Genomic DNA, 21,621 nt, shown 5'->3' with positions numbered 1-21,621 from the left:
CTCTCTTTCTCTCTCTCTCTCTCTCTCTCTCTCTCTCTCTCTCTCTCTCTCTCTCTCTCTCTGACACACACACACACACACACACACGCGCAGACAGCCGCTCACACACCTCTCAGTTGCTGCTGAGCCCGGTCAGCACGAACAGCAGCTCTGAGGAGAAAGATTCACAAAACAAATAAACAAAAAAAAGAGAGAGAGAGAAGAGTAAGAGGATCAGGATGAGGACGAGTGTGTGCAGTGTACCGGCGGTCCCCTGCTGCCGTCCCACACACACTGTACGGCGTTTAACATCCCCCCTGCTTCTCCTCCTCCTACTCTTCCTCCTGCTCCTGAGCAGCGGCAGCGGCGGCAGCAGCAGCATCGGGGCCGCCCCTTCCCCGTTCCAGCTGGCCCCGGACACCCCGGCCCCGGCTGAGCCCACCCCGACCCGGGCCACACCTCGCCCGGACCCCTGCGAAGGCCGACCCTGCCTCAACGGGGGCTTCTGCCTGGCCCTCCACTCCGCTGGCAGGCCAGAGGACACCTGGGAGTACACCTGTACATGCAGCCAGGGCTTCACGGGACGCAACTGTGAGGTATGAAAACATTTCGTTGTTAATGGCATCTACATGTATGAGCAGAGGATTAATGCTGAGTTGTGTGTGTGTGTGTGTGTGTGTGTGTCTTATCATATTACTTAGCATTTGGTAAAGATTACACAGATAGTAAGCGGTAGTGGATGTAAGGGGCTTTTTGTGTGTGTCTTTGTGCGATCATTTTGGTCTTCAGGCTTCTTTAGACACAAATGCATAATGCAGAGAAAACAGGCTTCCGGTCCGTGTGTTAATTACTTTCTAAAGCAGAGAATAAAGAGCTTTATTTTCCTCAAAATTTTATTTCGGTTGGAATTATTTCAGTTTGGTGTTTCTTTTTATTTTGTATTGTGCATATTAGAGTCAATGGGAGCCATTATTACTATTGTCTTGTATTAAACATCACTACTACTACCTGTCATCATTCTGCTGCAACCCCGGAGTGTGTGTGTGTGTGTGTGTGTGTGTGTGTGTGTGTGTGTGTGTGTCTCTGTGTGTGTCTGTGTGTGTGTCTGTGTGCGCTACACCCGCATCATCTGAGCGCTGTGATTTACATGCGTCGCCATGCAGTCGATGGTGGCAGGTGAGGGTGCGTCCTGGCTCGCTGCCGTCCGCGGCTGGTCCTCTGATGGGAGCATGTGCTGTCACTGAGACACCTAGAGGAGTGCTGCGTTGCTGTGGCAACAGGAGGCAAGGAGTGAGCGAGAACTCACAGCGAGAACTGTAGACGCGCGCGCGCGTGTGTGTGTGTGTGTGTGTGTGTGTGTGTGTGTGTGTGTGTGAGTATATGGATGTGCACTGTACGTTTGTGGGTCAGGTATGAGTTGTTGAGTAAATTTGGAGACGAGTCCCTGGTGTTGCTTCGCGCCGCAAACCAAAAATAGTGCAAAGCCACAGCAGGTCCAGATGTTGAAGGTGTTCCTGTGCTGTGCCGCAATTTGTATGTGTACGAGGTAAAAACTCGCGCGCGGGTGAATCTGTCAACATCTGGGACGCTGATCATCGGGTGAAATCAAGTCGAGTCATACACCGGAACACCTCGACACTCACAAGGTAAGTGCTTTTGCGTTGCAGGTTCCACAACATCTTGTATTCTTAAATTCATTTATGAGCGTCGGCCTAAAGCTAGTTCTCGAGCAGTGAGCGTTTTTGTTTGCTGGAAGTTTGCACGATACGGGATTGACCGCAGCTTTTATCCCTTGTCCCCCTTATCCATCGATTCTGCTCCTCCAGACCCCACATTTCCCGTCCCGGAATAACGCATGGATGCTGCTGATATTGGAATGCTGCATTGGGTTGGTAGCACTTGGTAATGCGTTAGGAGACGATTGCCAGTGGGAAATGATTTGTATTGTTTGTGTTTAAAGGAGGACAATAAGGATCTAATAGGTCTAAAGGTCTAATAGAGACAAACCACCGTCACGAACTTGACCTACACACCTTTGTCCTTCCTACTGTCGATTCTTTTTACACCTCTGCCAATTCAAGGACGTCGAAAGTCCCGACACAGCCCTCGCTTGTTTCCGTTTAGCGCTTCGTTGGTCTCAGCTCTTCTGCTGGACGGCATGAAATTCATCTGGGCCTCACGATGAACAGGCTGTGGCGGAGCTGCAGTAGCAATGGGCTCAGTGGGCAGCCAGGCCCGTGAGTCATGCAGAGGGGAGCGAGAACATCCGCTCACAGCAACAGAGGGGATAAAATGGGTCTGCTGCAGCATCAGGGAGAGAAACGGCAAGGTGACTGGGTAAACTTTGGCAGAATCACCAACAGGTGGCAGCCATACCCCCCCACCCCCCCACCCCCCCATCTTTGCTTATCTTCTGCATGCACGTGGAAGATATGTACAGTGATCATGCTGGTGATGTGCAATCAGGATTTAAGCCATTTAGTGGAGCATTTAGCCAGGGACCCTGATCCCCGTCTCCTTGGCTGTCCTGGTTTCATCTCTCAGAATAGAAGGCAGTCTGCAGCCTGCTTCACTGCGCTCTGCTCCACACAAACCACAGAGGATGATGTTGTCACACAGCCTGAGCTGAGGCTGGACAGCACATGCATGGGGGGGGGGGAATTTTGGGTCCGACTTTTAATGCTAAGAGGAAAAAAAAAATGGCACTCCTTGAGCACAAACCCCACAGTTCTCTGCTGCTGTAAAATCCCGAGACAACAACATCCACTCCAGCTTTATCCCTCTAATGCGCCAAAGATCAGGCCCGGCACGGTCTCCGGGCCGGGCCCGAGGGGAATCATTGATTTTTTTGCCTCGCTTCTCTCTTGCTGGTTTTTTTTCTTCTCCATGGAAACTGGAGCAACAGTCAATCGAGGTCTGGTAAATGACCTGATTGGCTTAGCATGGTGCTGGTTTGCATCCCCTGTCCTCTGCATGCGCAACAACACAGATGTCCAGCGAGAGAGGAGCCGGATAGATTGAAGAAAGAGATAGAGGGAAAGGATGAGGAGGAGGAGAAATGAGTTAGGGGAAAAGAGAAGGAGGAAAACTATGGATCATTTCTTAAAAAGAGTAATGTGGATTTGGAGTTTAGTGAGGAAAGGTTGTCATAAACGGGTGTCATGTACTCACCCTCCTCCCTCCCTCTCTGTTCTTTTATCTTAAATACTGTGTCAAACCTTCACAAAGTGGGATTAGAGCAAAAAAACGAGCAGAATCTGTAAAACTAGTAGGTTTAGGATTCAAACTCATACCTGTTGATTTCAGGATATTTTGTACCATTTCAAAATAATCTGGCTAAATTACTAATCCTTCCTCGTGGCTTTACTCCCGTGGCTGTGTTTTCCTATACCGCAGGAATCAAAGCAGCCTAATGCAAAATCAGAGCAGCAGGCACCAGCAGAAAACAAAACCCACTCTACTTGTTAAACTGGGTGAGTTTTAATATCAGCCTGCAATTTTTCCGGAAGGCAGCTTGTAAGATGTTATTCGCTTCTCGGCCTTTAGTTTATTCATTATTGAAAGGCCTGTTGTGTGCCCTGATGGATTTGGTAACTTGCCCTACAACACAATAGGACTGTGGCAACCACCATCCGTCATGAAGCGAGTCCAGGGAGCTCTTGCTGGGTTGCTCAGCCATTCAGTTATATGAAAGCAGTGGATCATAGCAGAATTTGCACACTGAACTTAAGTTTACAGCCCTGGCATTATGAACACAGAATGTTTTTTTTTTTGTTTTTTTTAATTTTACTGTTATTTGGAGAGGGGACGTGGGACTGAGGGTGATGAAAGAGGTGATATATCTAAGGAAGCACAAAGTAATTTAGCTGTTTCTGCAGCAGACAGTTCTGCTGCAATTTAAGAAGCTCACACAGAACATGGCAGAGCCGTGATGGACTGGAAACTTTTTGATCCTTGTTATGACGATTTAAAAAAAGAAAAGAAAAATCTCAGCTGAGAGTTTTGCTCATCACTCTCCTCTCCTTCTCTCAACACCTCTCGCTCCTCTCAGTTCCTCTGTTTCACCGTTTTATAAGCATCCTCTTAAGTCTTCAGGGTTCTTACTGTGATTTTCGTTTGGTTTCCCTTTTCTGACTCTGTGTAAGAACACATCAAAGGAGTAGTTTGATATTTTGGAAAAATAAGATCATTTCACTTTCTTGCTGAGAGTTTGATGACAAGTTTAATCTTGCTCGCCGTACAGGAAGTATGAAGCTACAGCCGGCAGCCAGTTAGTTTAGCTCAGCATAAAGAATGAAAACATGTGGAAACAGCTAGCCTGGCTCTGTCCGAAACCGCACCTTCCAGCACCTCTAAAGCTCACTTATTAACCCACTATATCTCTTTTAATTCATCCGTACACACACCAAAACTTAAAACTGTCCAGGTACGGGCTAACTGTTTCCTCCGGTTTCCAGTCTTTATGCCAAGATAAGCCAACCAGCTGCTGGCGGTTGCTTCATATTTACTGTAGAGACATAAGAGTGGTATCAATTTGCCTTACCTAACTCTTGGCAAGAAAGCAAATAAGCACCTTTACCAACACGCTGACCCATTTCTTTAACCTAGATGCCTTACTTGTTATATGTACTTGTATTGATACAGATATTAATTTCTCTGCAAGAAGATAGATGTTGAATGTGATCGGACATTTTAAGCAAGTTGAGAAAACTAGTAGCGGAAGAGGTAATTTACTAGTTTTCTAAATCTGGATAAAGCAGCAGTATGTTGGCATATGATCAAAGGAGTAGATGCACAAGGTAAATTATGGCGCACTTGGCAGATTTCTTGTCTTCACAAGACTCAGTAGCAGACTAAAGATGTTAAGTAGATGTTGAGATGGAAATGCAGCGATAAACTTGCAATTTACATCCAAGATCCTTTCAATTGCAATCCTGCCAGTTTAAAAGAGTGTCAAGCAGAAAGTGACATTCCTTTAGTAATGACAGATTTTTTTTTTTTTTTTCCCCAGTTAGGCTGGATGTAACAACCCTCCCACACACAAGTAGTTGCAACCAAAAACAATTCTCTTTCTGACAGAACTCAGTGAAATAAAACAAAGCCAAGTCCTGAAGCTGTTTCATCCTAATTGTGAGAAAGGGGAGTCTCTCTCTCTCTCTCTCTCTCTCTGTGTGTGTGTGTGTGTGTGTGTGTGTGTGTGTGTGTGTGTGTGTGTGTGTGTGTGTGTGTGTGTGTGTGTGTGTGTGTGTGTGTGTGGAGGTCAGCTCTCTCCCAGGGCCATTCACTCCCCTGCTACAGATTCAGCCCGAGCTGTATCCAATTAAGCAGAGCTCAAAGCTCATCACCAGCCCTTGGTCTCTTTGATATCCCTGGCTTGTTAGTCAGAGGGAAGATAGAAGCTACGAGGAATATGATTCTGTATAAATATGTATATTTATGTATGTGAGTCCGTGGACTCTACTCTCCCCTTGCTACAGAGGGACTTCTTTTTATTGCTCTATTTACTGAAGCAATTCTTTTGAACGCAGCGGTCAGTAAATTGTGCCATATTTTCAGAAATCCTCCATATGGCCTTTGCTGGTGTTCCACAGTGTCTTTTATGAAGTAGTTATGAAATCAGGTAGGGCTGCAACCAATGATTATTTTCATTATTGATTAATCTTAGTCAAAAATATTCAATTTAAAATCATATAAAACAGAGAAAATTAAGTAGCAAATCCTCACATTTGAGACACTGGAGCCAGAAAACGTTTGGCATTTTTCTTGATAAATTATTTTTCCTAATTAATTGATTATCAAAGTTGTTGCTGATTAGTTTTCTGTCAACAGACTAATTAATTAACTGTTTCAGCTCTAAAATCAAGACAATATTAATGTTAAAATGACACATGTTAAAATGACACATGGTTGTAGTCTGCGTGAGGGGCAGGGACTGATCATTAAACTATTAAACTAGCTTGAAAGTTTGCTAATTAGAAGATGTAATTAAATGTGAAAACACATAAGTAAATAATATTTCTTGGCCAGTGATATCACTGAATTTCTAATTGGCTATTAAGCTGTTAGATAAAGGTTCGGAATAGACACCTGGATAGCAGAGGATCATTGGAAAGTTACTATAGGAACCAGTTTTAGAAAGATTCAATGTCTTAAACTTTGCTAAATCACCAAACTGGGACTGGTTTTGCAGTCTAGAAATAACAAGAATAAAAGCAAGTTTCTGTCTACATTTAATATTACAGTTTAGATTAGATAAACAACATTATGTCATTATGTCAAGATATCACATTATATTGATGCCTTCGTATCTTGGTCCTCTAAAAGAATCTATAATTTCTTTAAAAAGCTTTTCTCTTTTATGTCTCCTTTACTTTATTATTTTCAGTCCTTCGTCTCTTCTGCTTCACTCTTGATGCCACAGATGGCTGGCTGAGTTCTTAGCTCTCTGGTGCTTTTACTGTTTTTATGCCTCTGCGCCGGTGACAGCTGTGGCCGGAGGCATTTTTTTTCCGGGTTGTCCGTCCGTCCGCCCCATTCTTGTAAACATGATATCTCAGCAACGATTTCTTCAAATTCCCATTCCCTTGAACTCAAGGATGAACTGATTAGTTTTTTGGAGGTCAAAGGTGGCCATGTTTATGGCCATAACTCAAGAATTCATAGGCTAATTATGATAAAATACTCTTAAATCAAATTCCTTCAAAGTCTTCACGACATATATTATATGAGTCTGGACAGACATGGATATAAACTGCAACTTGACTGGTTGGTGGTGGCATTCAACCACGAGGTGGTATTTCTAGTTGTTAATTTGTTCCACCTTTTGCAACACGAACATGATTACTTTCACTAGAGAGGAACTGCTGAACACCTGACAGTCCAAAATTTTTCACCCATTTTCACGAATGCAGGTGTCATGGAGATTTTGGTCAGAGGCACATGAGCTCTCTATGCTGCTTGGAGGAGACGCAGGCAGGGATCGCAAACACCACTCCCATCCATTCACCTGGCGAATCATCGTTCTCTAGCCAACAAAATGGATGAACTACTGCTCATCAACAGGACAAAGCTCAGACTTTTCACGCTCGGCTGCCTTGGGCTCCACTTAAAGCTGGCTCGGTGAGCCCATCCTGTCAGCTCATTACAGTTTCCTGGTTTTCGTCTCCACCGAGTTTAACAGAGTGATTGGGGAAAACAAGGCGAGGTGGAATCACCTTTTACATAAACAAAGGCTGGTGTTAAGATGTCATGGTGTTAAGAAAAACGTGGAGTCCAAGCTTAGAAACTTATCCTCTTTCATTCTGGTCAGCATTTACATCCCACCTCAGGCCTGTGTTAGTGAGGCTGACCCGATCACCAGCATGGAACATAAACATCCAGACTCCCTCCTGATTATTTTTAGGTGACTTTATCAGAGCAAACCTCAGGCACGAACTGCCAAAATACAAACTTAATTTTAAATGTCTCACCGGGGTTAAAAACACACAGGACCACTGATATACCAAGTTAAAGGACACCTATTGCTCTGTTCCTTGTGCAGCTATGGGACTCTCTGATCACTGTCTGGTTCATCTTCTCCCAACTTAAAAGTAGAAAATAAAATCTGCAAAGCCAGTGGTCAAGACTGAGGAGATGGCCGAACGGAGCCTGCTTTGACTACACTGATTGGAGCGTTTTTGAGGCTGCAGCTACAGTCCTGGATGAATGCAATACATCAGATTTTGTGAGGACGTGTGTGCCCATTATGCTCATGTGCCTCTGACCAAAATCATGTGTTTATTTCTCTTGCTCGTCTTTGTTGTCCTTGTGTTCGTTGCATGTCCATGTGTATCTCCCTGAACATTGTTATTGATACTGTGTCTAAGTACACTGAGAGCCACTGGCTGACCGGAGTAGAAATTCCATGCATCCACAAACATAGCTGGCCATTAAAGCTGATTGTGATTCTGTTTTATTTCTGGATAAAGTAGTATTTCAATTTTTTGTTTCGTTTTCTGATCACTACTGTAATAAAACTCCTTGTTACATTCAAAATACCTCACAGTACTGATACTGAAGTCAAAGTTAAGGATATTGAAAACTATATAAAGTTACACTACCGTCCCCTAGAGGCTGCAATTGCACCCCACAAGGAAAATTTGCCTTTGACGATTTACTATTAGTATGGCTAAACATGTTACGATAAACAGTTTCTTTGTGGGCGTAGGATCATTAAAATCAAAACAGACCGTCAGCTCTGAAGCCTGATGCAGATGTGTCTTTTAGATCATAATATATCTTGTGTGCAAAGGTGACATTTTGGCCTGTAGGTGGCGCAAGAGAAAGCTAATCAAGTGTCAAAGTAGAAAGAGTTCATCCTCTTAAAAACTCTTCATGGCAAAGTGGAAAAACAGACTCTGGTTTTCATAAGTAAGTAAAGTGTTGCAGTTTTCACAGTTCACTTGGAAAACAAATGGCAATCTGCTGCAGACTGCCTACTCATGTAATTAGTTACAGATGGTTTGATAAAAGCAGGGGATGTAGCTTTGGTAACAGGCAGCTTATAACCCTGCCGATATCCTTGATACAGCAGCTATCTATTGGCAAAAAAAAAAAAAAGAAAGAAGAAAAAAAAGAGACTCCTTTGAGCTATTATCACTGAGCTATCAATGCTATTCATGTTGACGTCCTTAGATGTTACGAGGCGGACCGCGCTGGGTTTAAGAAGGAGGGCTTTTGGCCATTCACTTTGTTCATTTCCATATCGCACATCATCTGGTCTTTTGATCTGTCGGAAGTGCACGAGGAGGTGGTGGTGCGATGGCTTAGTGAGGCCTGATACATATGGAGGATACGGGAGATGGTCTGCAGTGGATGTGAACCGTTCAGCACCAACCACTTATGTTCTATACATTGATCGCTAGAGTCAAGTGCAGGTGCATTATGGCTGCTGAAAATCATATATTTGATTCAGTTTCACTTGATGTATACGCCCAGGTTAGGTTGTTCAGTAGTGTGCTGTAGGACTCGTCACCTCACTTACTGCACTCTGTCATAGAAAGGCAGCTAAGCTAAAGTAAGAGTGTACATTAGATAGCACATTAATGTATTCGACTGATTTCAGTATGAATATCAATGGTAGTAGGAAAGACTGGAGTTATGGACTGTAAATAATAAGAAGCTAAAGCTAATTTTCTTAAACAAACTAGATAAATGGATAGGAAAGCTGAGAGAACACACGTTAGTATATATTGCAATTTCTCTGAGCATCGTGAAGATTATCTAAAGGCAGAGTGCAGTATCTGCATTTTTTTTGGTGGTAAAATAAACAGCCTATAAAGGCATAAATTGAAAAACATTACAACTTTTCAGTCTGTTTGCCATCCAGCCTGTTCAATCCTTAAGTTTAATACCTGAAAAACTAATGCCATTCCCGTCAGCCTCAGCTATACTCTGCTAATTAGCAAATGTTAGCATGCTAACATGCTAAACTATGGTGGTGAACATGGTGAACACTGTACCTGCTAAATGTCATCATGTTAGCATTGTCATTGTGAGCATGTTAGCACCTCCGTGCTTTAATACAGCTTCACGCAGTTGTTAGCGTGGCCGTACACTCTAGTTAAAATAGCGCATGCCATTATGTTTCCGGTCACATCACAGCCACCTGTTGACGGATGTCATAAAATGAAAAAGTCGGGTATCATCTAACTATAGGGCAGCTGGAGGCAATAGAAAAATATTTTTCACAGAACAACACAGAATTAATTTTGAAGACAAAATGTACACACCTCTCTACCAGCAACAATTTAAAGATGATAAAAATCTGTTTGACTAGTCATGTTTCATCTCTGCTTCTTTCTTGTTTTTTTTTTTCATTGCTGTTTCCTTAAATGCAGTCTAATAATCACTTCATTTTTCAAGCACTCCTGACTGCCCACTTATCTGCAGGCCGTACTGCTGTTTTTATCGCTGCCACTCCTCATGAACAGAGCACTTCTCTCCGTGTCGTTGGCTCTTTAATTTTCCTTGTGTCTGGCGGTGAAACTTCCCTCCCTGTCCTGGATAGGGAGAAAAGTCATTACATTTCCCCGAGTGGTTTAGTGTGTTTTTTTTTTTTTTTTTTTTTATTGCTTTTTGTCTGCCCTCGTTGCTATCTTTATCTTTAATGGAGCAGCGAGTCATGTTACCCTCCATTGTATAATGTAAAAAAGGGCAAAGTAACTCTTACTCAGCAGTAATTCACCCCTCTAATAACCCTCTGCTCTGGCACCATCATTTCACTGTCACTTATAATGATTAGTCTTCTTTTTGCTGTCAAATGAATGAGTGTATGTGGCAGGAGAGAGGTGTGTGTGTTTGGTTAAATGTGACACGTTTGTTTTTTTGCGCGTGTACTTTTAACTGTCCCCTAACACTTTTTTAAAATCCTGTTTATTATACAGAGAGTTGTTTCTGGTATTTAGCCTACCCGCAGTGATACAAAAGTGGACAAATTAATTAAAAAAACCTGTCCATGTAACGCAATACAATTCAACAGCACCACAAACGACATCCTCCAAAATAACCATAAAGTTGAATCAACACCTCTCTGAGACAGTTTCAACACAAACTGAACATTATAACCTTCATGAAGGGAGGATTTATTGCAGGACTGCTGAATTACACTGCATTAGCTTTACCTAGGTGGACCTAATAAACTGACAACTGAGTGTAGGAGTTGTTACAAAAGTGATGCAGTGTGTCCTCAGTAGATTAAGATGATCAACTCTCTCCCCCTATCCTTCAAGCCCCCAAGAACAGCACTAGGCTTTGAAGGGAATTTAGTATAATGGCCACAGTCCAAATTGCAGATCATGTGATGCCAACTGGTCCCATGAGATTTTCCCAGTTACATTTATACAATTACGCTGTAGACGATAAATACATGTCTCTAAGTGTCCTAAACACTCCACAATTAAGTTCTGGGGACCATTAGATTAGGAAGCGAGCTGCTTCAGTCACAGCAAGACACAAGGGCACATACTCTCTCATTGGAATGAATGGGGCACAATATTTGAACATAATAGCAAGTTCTCGTAATACATCCATCCTCTAATACATCCTCTTCAGACTTGAAAGTGGATGCCTCATCAGAATCGCAAATGAGTAACCAATTAAAGAGCCAGTCTTGTGTCGAAGCCTGCCCCCCCTTTGAAAAGTGTTTACCCCCCACGATAGGGTTAGGACCAACGTTAGGTCATGGTTAATTGATGGGGAAACAGACTTCGACACGCAGACTCTGATCTATACAAGTGTGTTTTGGTGTGTTGAGGAGGACTGACAGCTGAGTTAGAGTGTGCATCATCCTCTGCTCTGTTGCCCTTCTTTCCTGCAAAAGAGACAGCGACTCAGTAACAGATGCAGAACTGACTCTTGCTGTCTCCTCCCCAGACGCACGCAACTTGTCAAGTTGATCTGACAATATGTTATTTAATGAAGCCAACTGGGAGACAAGCCAGCAGGCTGTGGTGTGTGTGTGTGTGTGTGTGTGTGTGTGTGTGTGTGTGTGTGTGTGTGTCTGTGTACTGGTGTGTGTGTGTGTCTGTGTACTGGTGTGTGTCGTGTACATCTTCTCTCAGCTGCAGACAATAAATGCCAGCTTAATCCAAAAAAAAAAAAAAAAAAAAAATCCCTTCAGGATCAGTAGAGCACCTCCGACAGGGAGCGAGGCGCAGTCACCAGCCTCAGGCGTTCGACACAGAGATTAGCTCGTATTAACAGCTGGGCCTGTCTGCCCGTTGATAGGGGAGACGCAGTGGAAAATTTGGATGTCTGTTGGGGTTTGTCCTGGAAATGTATTCATCAAAAAGTGAATACACAGCTTGAAATAATGAAGAGGTTCACCTAAAATTATGTTTTGTTAAAAGAATTTTCAATTGTTGTGGGAGGAAGGCGCTGACACGAACATCAAAATGTCGAAACAAAATAAAATTATTAGAACACACTGGTATTATTTAATTACATTTAATGAATGTACAGTACATAGTTTACTTGAATAGTTTACTTGACTGATTCAAAATATTTTGAAACTTTCAATCTGCATCTGGATCTGCATCAAAATACACACAGCAACAGCTAAGGGACAAATGCACCTTTTTCTCAGTATAGTTCAGTATATCATAAGAAAATTGAAAGAATATTAGTATTAATTCCTTTAAAAAATCCTGGCCCAGAACTGATCACTTGTTCCTTGGCCTGTAATCAAACTTTCCCTAAGGTTTTACTGAATTCTGTCAAGGCTTTAGAGTCCCTTCAAAAGATCGAAACGAACAATGATTTGATCGCATTAAGAAATATCTTAATATATGAATATCCATATCTTATTCATCTGAGCAATACAGCTCCATTGTTATAAAAAAAAACGAATAAAAACACATCCATGAGACCGCACCGTTGCACGGGGTGACAATGGTGTTCTTTTCTTACCATGAACATGGAGATTGTTGTTTATCTTGACTCAATCACAAATAAACCATCCAGTTGCCAGAAATGTTCACAAGAGCACCAAATGTGTATTCATCCAGGGCTGAAAGTAGTTCCCAACAAATTCACTACTCAGTCCTGTTTGCTGTAACATTTGCTGAAATCTACAGTGCCCAGGGAGTTTTAGGGAGTTATTTAACTTTTTTTTTTTTTTTTTTTTAAATATAAATTTTCTTTTTCTTTCCTTTTTTTTAAAAAAAAAAAAGAAAAGAAAAGGAAACTGTATATATTCTTTTAAAGATTTTCGTCTTTAGTATGAACCAATGGGCTTGAGGCTGAGAGCTACAGGGAATCAAAGTCAGAATATACTGAGATACGGTCTAACACGTTGGTTTTTGTCATATCATGGGATTTGTTGACAATGAAAACAAGACTAGGTCAAAAGCTAGTATGTGGCTGGACCGCCCTTTATCTATTTGCTTCTCTCCTACTCTCTGTGCTCACATATACAGTAGTTTAAGACAAGCGAATGGTTTTCTGTTTCTGTCAGACAACAAGTATGAAATAGTGACTGAAATGTGGCCAATTAAGACTAAATGTTCAGCAGCAGTCACTCCCAAGCTGCTACTCTGCTCTGCTAAAATCCTGATTTTATAACCGCGACATGGTCTAACAAAATCACTAAACACATAAGTTAAAGACAGCAGTAAGTGCTGTGATTTTGACTATATTTAATTGTAAAATGATCACTCAGAGAGAAAGTTAAAAGCTCATTGACGTGTGTTTCAGCTGCCGTGCAGTCAACTGAGTGAGACGCAAGGAGAGGTGTGCCTGCGGAGGGAAAGCAAGTGCTCGTGAGGAAATACTGGCGACTCTCTTCTACAGAAAGTTGCTAAGGTTTGTCCGAAGAGTTGCCGGATTTGTCACTAGATGCTTTTGTGAAGAAAAGCCACTAAAGGGTGTGAAAAGTTGGTAAATGTAAAGACAAAGGCGCAAAATTGGCAACACTGCCTTTAAACGACCCCCTGATGACGCCTTCAAAACTGTTTGCGCAACTTGATTTTTAAAGAGCAATGGCCGACCAATCGTTTAACTTCAGCACTCAGTCAGTCAGTCACGGACATTTGTGGTTCTAGGGTCGGCCTCGCTTGCTGTTATGGTCCAGCCAAAAATATAAAAACACCAGACAGTGTTCCTCTGTAAAGTTACCCAAACCTGACTCCATTCAGGAAAAAGAAAAAAGATCAAAATGTGATATTTTTGGATCAGATCATCCTTGCTGTCATCCGTCCCTGTGTCATCGTTCCAACATGTTCTGTGGGCGGTGCTGCAAATCACAGTCAGATGGTCCGGGGCTCCTCAAACAGAATGAAAAGCTGTGTCTTCACTGTCGTGGCTTCTAAAAACATTTTCTTCTTCTTCAGGGAAAAAGCTGGTGGGAGGAGAGCGATGATGCATGTCCAATTTCAGCTCCTACTATGAGGCCCAGTTTTCATTTTTATGGCCCCATTCCTCGTGTAGGGTCACCATGGCAACAGTGCAATGAGGAAGGGAGCCAAGAGATCAACAGGTGGAGGGGACATAACATCGAGCAGAAAATGTCAGAGCTACTTCCTGTGCTTGTTGTTGAGAACTTTTTTTTCTTTCAGAAAGGGAACAGAACAAATCATGTGGCCTATTAAGCACATGGAGTCGTCTGTAGGAGGTATGACATGTTTTCTATGTCGCTCCTTTGTTTGATCCAGTTTTTTTTACAGAATTATTCCTGTGCACAATTGCCTCCCTGCTGTTACCCGACTTCCTGGGAGGCAGGTTAAATGTGTGGTTATAATTTACATCAGATCTTTTGGTTACATCCACTGAATGGATGTCACACTTCCAGCGTTACAGCGACTAATTCCCTGTGGTAGCAAAACCAGCTCCAGACCCATTTTTACCCTGACATGAAGCGAAGAGGGATTTTCGTTATTTTAACATCTGCTTCATACCTATTTAAAACCGTAATATGTGACCTGAAAATCCTGCACTCACTTTTCAAAAGCGACAAAAGCCTCAAGACACCTCATGTCTTTGATTTAGTTCCAGAAAGCTTTTTGCTTTAGTGCCAGCGCCCGTTTAATCATATCAGCGCTAGGTGTCACCTTGTTTTTCATACAGTGGATATCTTGTTTTGCAAGGAACCTTCTGTGTATGTAGGTCAGCTTTGGCCTGAGAGAGAGACGGAGAGTCTTATGTTGCATTATTGTGTTTTTCTCCTGCAGAAAGACATTTACTCGTATAATTATTCGCCCTTCATATACACAAATCACACGACGTATATATCAAACCTGTTACACTAAATTTACTATAGCATATAATAACTAATGTTCCTTCTACTCAGCAAGTGGTTAGTAACTTTTTTATGCAGAAAGTAATGATGAAACAGCATGTCACACAGAGAGACAACCTAAAAGCCAGAAGGAGGGCACCCATCCCAATCATCCCAAGTCTTCTGTGTTGACCTGCTGCTGACTCAGTGCTCTTATTGCTATACCATCCTTGAAACGTAATGTGTGAGTGATACATAGTATACACACATTCAGTATGTCCACTGTCAGACCGCAACTGTCTGTAACGGTGAACAATTTAATCCTACTAATTTTTCATACACTACCACGGGTGGTAAACCATTGCCATGACTGTGTCTCTGTCTAATATACATGCAAAGATCATACATGGATGGGAATTTATGATATACCAATCTTTCCTAACTCTAAAGCTAAAACCTAAAGCTATTATTTCTCAATAAAGCCTTTGCCAGTCTTCCTCTCTGTTATCTATTGCTGTAACTATTACTAACAAAAGCCCACACAATTTATATTGCCCACACATTACACGGTGTGATTGCACAAGATCCTTTTAAGGACAGCAGGGGCAGTAGTTGAGTTTGGTGTTTGGGCAGCAGAGTCGCTGTCAAATATGGAGTTGTGAACAAATGCCAGTGTACTAAATGTAACTACAGAAGCCTTTTGGGGCTTTTTATGCCTGATGGAGAAGTTTGAGCAAGGAGAGGAAACATGGTTGGAAAACCTAAAGCACATGACCCAAAAGACCTGAGCTGTGTCCCAAGGTCATACGACGTACTTATGTATACAGGATGTCCTATATGCTAACTGTTAGGGTGTATTGTTTTTGCAGTTAGTATAGAATACTATGATGTACTTGGCTTTTCTGTAGGAAATTCTACAATATGTGCTGTGACTTTTGAATGTGACCATGAAACTTCACAAAAGAAAAAGAAAATGTTTTTCCAAAGATTTAATACTTTTTTTGGGTTTGTTGTAATAGATATCCTAAAGGTGTCTCACCACCATCACATCAGTCCAGTTCTCAGATCTTCACACTGGCTTCCTGTTTGTCAAAGAACTGATTTTAAATTGGTACTTCTGAATGGTTTAGGGCCAAGATACATTTCTGATCTGCTGCTCCGTTTTGAACCATCAAAACCTCTTATGTCATCTGGGACAGGTCTGATTGCTGTCCCCAGAGTCGGAGCTAGACAGTGAGAAGCAGCACTCATTTTTTATGTACCCCATATCTGGAACAAACTGCCAGAAAACCTGAGGTCTGCTCCAACTCTCAGCTCCAACTCTCAGCTTTTTTAAATCAGGAAACAAGACTTGTCGCTTCTGCTTGCCACTGCCTTTCATTATATTAAATATGAGACACCATACTCATTTCTTGTAATCCTGTAACTGTACTGTAATTTTGTTGTGTAGTCTGTTCTAGTTGTGACAGCTAAAGTACTATGGTCCTAACACTGACACAGAGCTGATATTACAGTCACAGCTAATCAAGAATAACTGCAGTGTCCTAACTTGAGAAATGATCTATCAAGCAGACAGACTAGCTATCATTGTAATGTGAAAAAGCTGCATATTTGAAAGGTGATACCAAACAAAAACCCCTCTATCTGTCAGTGACATCTGCTGCAAGAGCAGCTTCTGATAAACTCACACAGAGCCTGAGAGCTCCTCATCCAGTCCCAGTCCTTTTTTAGTCCCTGTCTGATAGAATAAGAAAGACAGACAACTGTGGCCCAGCCCGCGTGAAGAGACGCCTGAGTCCCCTGCAGCCCCGGCTCTACTTGTATAGGTATAAATAGAGCCTTGCAGCACCTCCTCTCTTAAATCATTCTCCTCTCACTTAGTATTCTCCTAATCCCCCCCCCTCCGCTTCTTGGTCTCATTTCTTGCATCATTCCCCCTCTATCTCTCCGTCTATTTTGGCATTTGGCAGAGTTGAGAGGTAATTGTCCTTTGAGTGATGATGTTGGGCATTCATGGTAGGTTATTTTATTCCATTTGTTTGATGAAAGCACAGGGACCCTCTTGGAGCAAAGCGGGTGTCCTCTTGTTGTGTTTTGGCCTTTGAGTGACATATTTTATGGAAAAAATATAGAGCCCCACTAAAATATGACAATAAACTGTAGAGATGTGTAAAAACCCGAGAGCAAACAGACAGAATTTTATTTAAAAAAAAGATAGGTAGTGGTATAAAATATATTATTTGGATGGTAAATTATGAGCATGAAGGGCTGTTTCACCTCATTGGCATGTTTTCCCCTCGCCATCTTTCCTCTGCTCCTCTCTTTATGCATCGAGGCTCGATTGAAATTTATCAAGGTGCTCGGCCATGTTTGGGTAGGCTTCACGGATCCAAATTTTGAAAGAGGAGTTCCTCTTTGAAGCCACTGGGCCAGGAAGTGATGGGGAAATTTGAGAGAGAGGTAGGGATGGCAGATGCTTTGATGTGCAGATAAAGATAACATTAAAGGCTCGCTGACAAAATGCACTTTCTGGCTACAGCTCAAACATCCTCCGGTATTACTGGATGGCACAACAACTTGGATGAATATGGAGCAGATGGCTGCAGATTCTCTTTATCCCAGAATGATTTGGGATATGATTTTGGAAAATGTAGGCCTACTGTGTAATAAAGGACAATACAATTCTGGGAGCCAGGTAATTGTGTTTTTTTGGAGTGAGTTGGAGTAAGTGTATTTTTTCCAATTTAAATGATGATATTGAATGTGTATTGTGCCTTTCCATGTTTTCTGTCGTCCATTTTTCATCACACAGCTCCCTTGCTGTTGGAGATATGAATAGCGTGTACAATATGATGCTTCACATGGCTCTTCACAGGCTTAGTCTTATAATGTGAACAGCAGTAGCTTGAATATTACAAAACTTTAACTGGAAAATCGGTTTTGGGAACATAAATACCTCTCCTAGAAGCAGTTACTGTTTGCTTTAAGTACCCTTGAGCAAGGCTGTTTGGTGGTATCATTGGACAGGTGTCAGTGAGTGAATGAGTATAATCCATCTTTCTCCTGCTGCACTACCCCAAGGCTTTGCTGTTAATAATAATGTGTTTTTATGAGTCTGTTTTCAGTGAAAAGGATCTGAAAACCCAATGTACGCTACCTGCTCAGCACCAGACAGCAGGCAGAAAAGGTTAGCAGCTGGCTGTTGAACATACTGGAGCATTTAGCAGCCTTGAGGTCAGACATTTCCCTCAGGAGGTGGTGGACACCAAATCAGAGCGAAAAGAGAGTGAATAATTTGACTCACATTTATCAGGTGGCCACCAACATGCCTCCAAATGAAAGTTAATGTTGCTCCCATGTGTAAATAGGCAACTGTGTGCTAACAAGTTCACCATATCAACTTAGAGGTGAAAAGAGGATGCAGATTTAAAGTTGCATTAATTGATTTTTTAGCCTCTTGGGGGCAGCGGAACAAGCTGAAAACACATCTTTGTCATATTATTATCTTATTAAGTTAGTATGATGGCCACTTTGGCAAACATTTGCCTACTTACACACCCAGCAAACAAAGAGAAACACTTTTATTTTTTTGGAGTTGTGTTGCCCAACTGTGGGCCACAAAACCAAAATAATGAGCTAAAAGATGCAAAAATGCGATAATCGCAGTGGGTCTATCACTATGAACGACCCCAAGTTGTCATCAACTCCACTGTTAATACGAAAACGTTTGATTAGTGCAGCTTTAACTTCCAGACGCATTCTTTCATACCAGTTGTTCATGGTGTCAGTGAGATCACCACCTCGTCCTGCTGTAGCTCTGTCTGAGACTTGCCAACCGTAGCACAGATGGCAGGATACTCTTCATTCCAGTTAACTTCATACTCAAAATGACCTACAAACTGAAATGTGTTCAAAGTGTTGAAACAAGTGAAAATTTTAGGTAGAAACTGACGTTCCTTTATTACTGAAGAGAGGAAAACATAAAGGGGATACCTGAGGAGATCTATGCAGCAGTGTAATTGTATTGACAGTTCATGGTGTTGAAGCTGGAGGGGTGGATTTTCACAGGAACTGCTGCTGTTGCTCCTGCTGGTGTACCGAAGAAATTGGGCCAAAATATTTGAGTACTTGTTCCACTGGCTGTGCCCAAACCCTGGAAGAAGCACATTCACATGCCCAGAAGACATCTGGGCATGTGAAAAAGATTTATTTCTGTTTTGTGTATCTTTACTTACTTACTTTTTATTTTTATTACAATATTTATTTATTAAAGTACTTTGGTTGTGTCTTGAAGTTTTTTTTTTTAGGTGAACAGGCTTGTTGGCACTTCAGCTCTTATATTACTCGACAGCTGTCACTCTCTTCCCAGTTGATGATTTGATTCATGTCTGTCTGCTTTGCACTAAACAGGCAAAGGCCTCGGGAATGTTTTTTTTTTTTTTGTTATGGTTCTTAAATTAAGGCACACCACCTAAAATGGATCACTGATCTGTTTCTGTCGCGTCTCCATATGATAAAGACCATTAATATATGTTAATGAGTCAGACTCCAAGACAAAAACACAATTATTTAGTTTTACACTCAAGCTTAAATTCATTAAAATGTTGCTTTGTTTTCATGTCATCTGGTTCAACGACTGTGACAGAAAAAGGCTTAAAGGGAAAGGAAAGTGACAAAAAATGTTAATTTAGCTATTAGCTGAGTAGTAAAAGTTTTAGTTTCGTTTTGTGTTTTTAGTCATACCAGTCACCTGCTCCTCCATTCATGACCATGATCGAAATGGGAAAAAGTCTCTGGCTGAGTATCTAAAATGGCGTCTTAATGCTGTGTCTGTACTGACAGCAAAAGTGATGAGGCTGGGTCATGAGGGGTTTCATACTGAGTGGTTTTCTGACTGACGGGTGTAATAAATCATAACAACAATAATGTCTGCCTGGAATACTGACAGGATAGTACTTAAATGCAAAAGCAGAAGCTCAAAACCCTGCATTACCCTGTCTTTGAATATTACTGAGAAGATACTGTTGGCATTTAACAAGACAAAGGTCAAGCGGGTGATTACTTTTCTTCCTGGAAAGGTTAAAAAAACACAAAAAATTGTCAGGACATTTAATTATTTGTACTCCTATCCACTTCTCCTGTGCTGCAGTACGTACCAGAGCCTATCCCAGCATGAACTGAGCAAAAATACATCCTTGACATGTTGCCAGTCCCTCACTGTGATAGGATAGAGAGACAGATTTATTTTATAGTCACATTCACACATGCAGGAAAATTAGAGTTTCCAGTTCATCTGACCTGCATGTTTTTGGATTATGGGAAGAAACCAGGGCATTTGGAGGAAAACAAAATACCAACAGATGTTCTTGCCCTTAGGTGACGCTGAGCCGCCATATCAGATAATCTGTGCTATATCGGCACAAACAGAAGAATGTAGCACTTGCTTCATTTAACCTAATATCTGTTTGTAGCTGAGCAGGTAGTTTACCGTCATTTTATCAGAAACTGTCGGGGTTGATGGGCTGTGACTCCGTACAAACCGTACAGTAGGGTCTGTATTTGTATTTCTCATAAACCAGCCATCAGCCAGATCCTAAAATATTCACAGTGGCCACAACTCATCAAGTCTTACAATTTTATTTGACACTTAGGCTAGTTTCTCAGCAGTCTTTCAGTCAGCCCATTGTGTTATGAAAAGTCGCAGAAATTAGACCCCCTTGCAAAAATGCTGATCCTCTTGCTACCGTGGCCTTTTCTGCGAAAGATAGAAATGCTGACACGGTCTTGCATCATGATGTGAGCATTATATAAAACACCTGAAACTCAGCTTGTACATGTGACAAGCTTGTAGTCACTTTACAGTACGAGAAATTTTGACTGTCCCCCTTTACGTTTCTTAATTTGAAACAAAAGTCCAACTTCCTTCTTGGGTACAGTCTCTTTGGTATCCAGAACTGTATTCTCTCTGGGCTTATATCTAGAAAAACACTTGTGTCTTCATCACCTACTGTCTGAACCACTTCTCCGCTTTGTTGATTTCTTACTCTTCAGTTTATTTGGTTTCTTATGCTTCATTCGGTTCACTTGGCCTGCTTGGCTGCATTTGAATCCCTGAGTCACTCTACTCATAAAGCAGGGATGCCCCGGGGGAAAAGTGCAACATCTTTCCCTTTGTCTGGACACAAATATACAAACTTAAAAGAGTTGTGTACTGTACACACAGTCCTGTAGCTATATGAAAGCTGATATTTCCACGGTAATTCCTTTTTACACTTGATTAATACAAGTAATTATATACCAGCGGCAGTTTTCATGGTTTTCTGAATGTATTTACTTCATTACTGGATCTTTTTTTGGTTTGTGTTTATATAATCAGATTACATCCCGGGGATCAAACCTCATGAGAGGAGACTGGAGAGAATACTGCGGGGGAAAGTGACTCTTTTAAGGGATGATTTTCAAGTATTATTTTGTCACTATCATGAATTAAATATTTTGTTTTAGCTGGATTGTGGGTTCTCATTACGCATAGCACATCTGAGATAAAAAGTACTGCTGGCTATATGAAAGTTTAATTTGGTTCATCTAGCTAAGTGCTGTGTGATTGATTATATAATTACAGAGTATTTGTTCCCCGGCTGTTATAGTCACATAGCTCTGGTTGTAATTCCCTTACCATTGTAATATAGTGTGTTGATCTGTATAGACTAATGAAGTTGTAGATGTGTATTGGGAGATACATGGCAGTGCAGAAATGCTCCCGTTTCTCTCTGTAGCCTTGAATTCAGCAAACATTGAATGCTTGACAAATACGTGCTCAGTCTTAAAAAGAAGATGAATCTAGATCAGACGCATCCATTTTTAACTACATCTCTCATTAGTATACCATG

General features: G+C 41.6%; 1 protein-coding gene across 1 annotated transcript in view; it reads left to right on the top strand.

Annotated features, from left to right (window-relative positions):
- Nucleotides 1-218: 218 nt before the first annotated feature.
- Nucleotides 219-21,621, top strand: part of dner (delta/notch-like EGF repeat containing) — a 53,804-nt gene continuing 32,401 nt past the window's right edge. The window contains exon 1 of the mRNA XM_040131413.1: nucleotides 219-575. Within this exon, the coding sequence (XP_039987347.1) occupies nucleotides 219-575 (357 nt within the window). The remainder of the gene's footprint in view (nucleotides 576-21,621) is intronic.

Source organism: Xiphias gladius, chromosome 7, assembly GCF_016859285.1.
Source record: "Xiphias gladius isolate SHS-SW01 ecotype Sanya breed wild chromosome 7, ASM1685928v1, whole genome shotgun sequence".
NCBI classification, from domain to species: domain Eukaryota; kingdom Metazoa; phylum Chordata; class Actinopteri; order Istiophoriformes; family Xiphiidae; genus Xiphias; species Xiphias gladius.
This window is presented reverse-complemented; position numbering and strand designations above follow the sequence as displayed.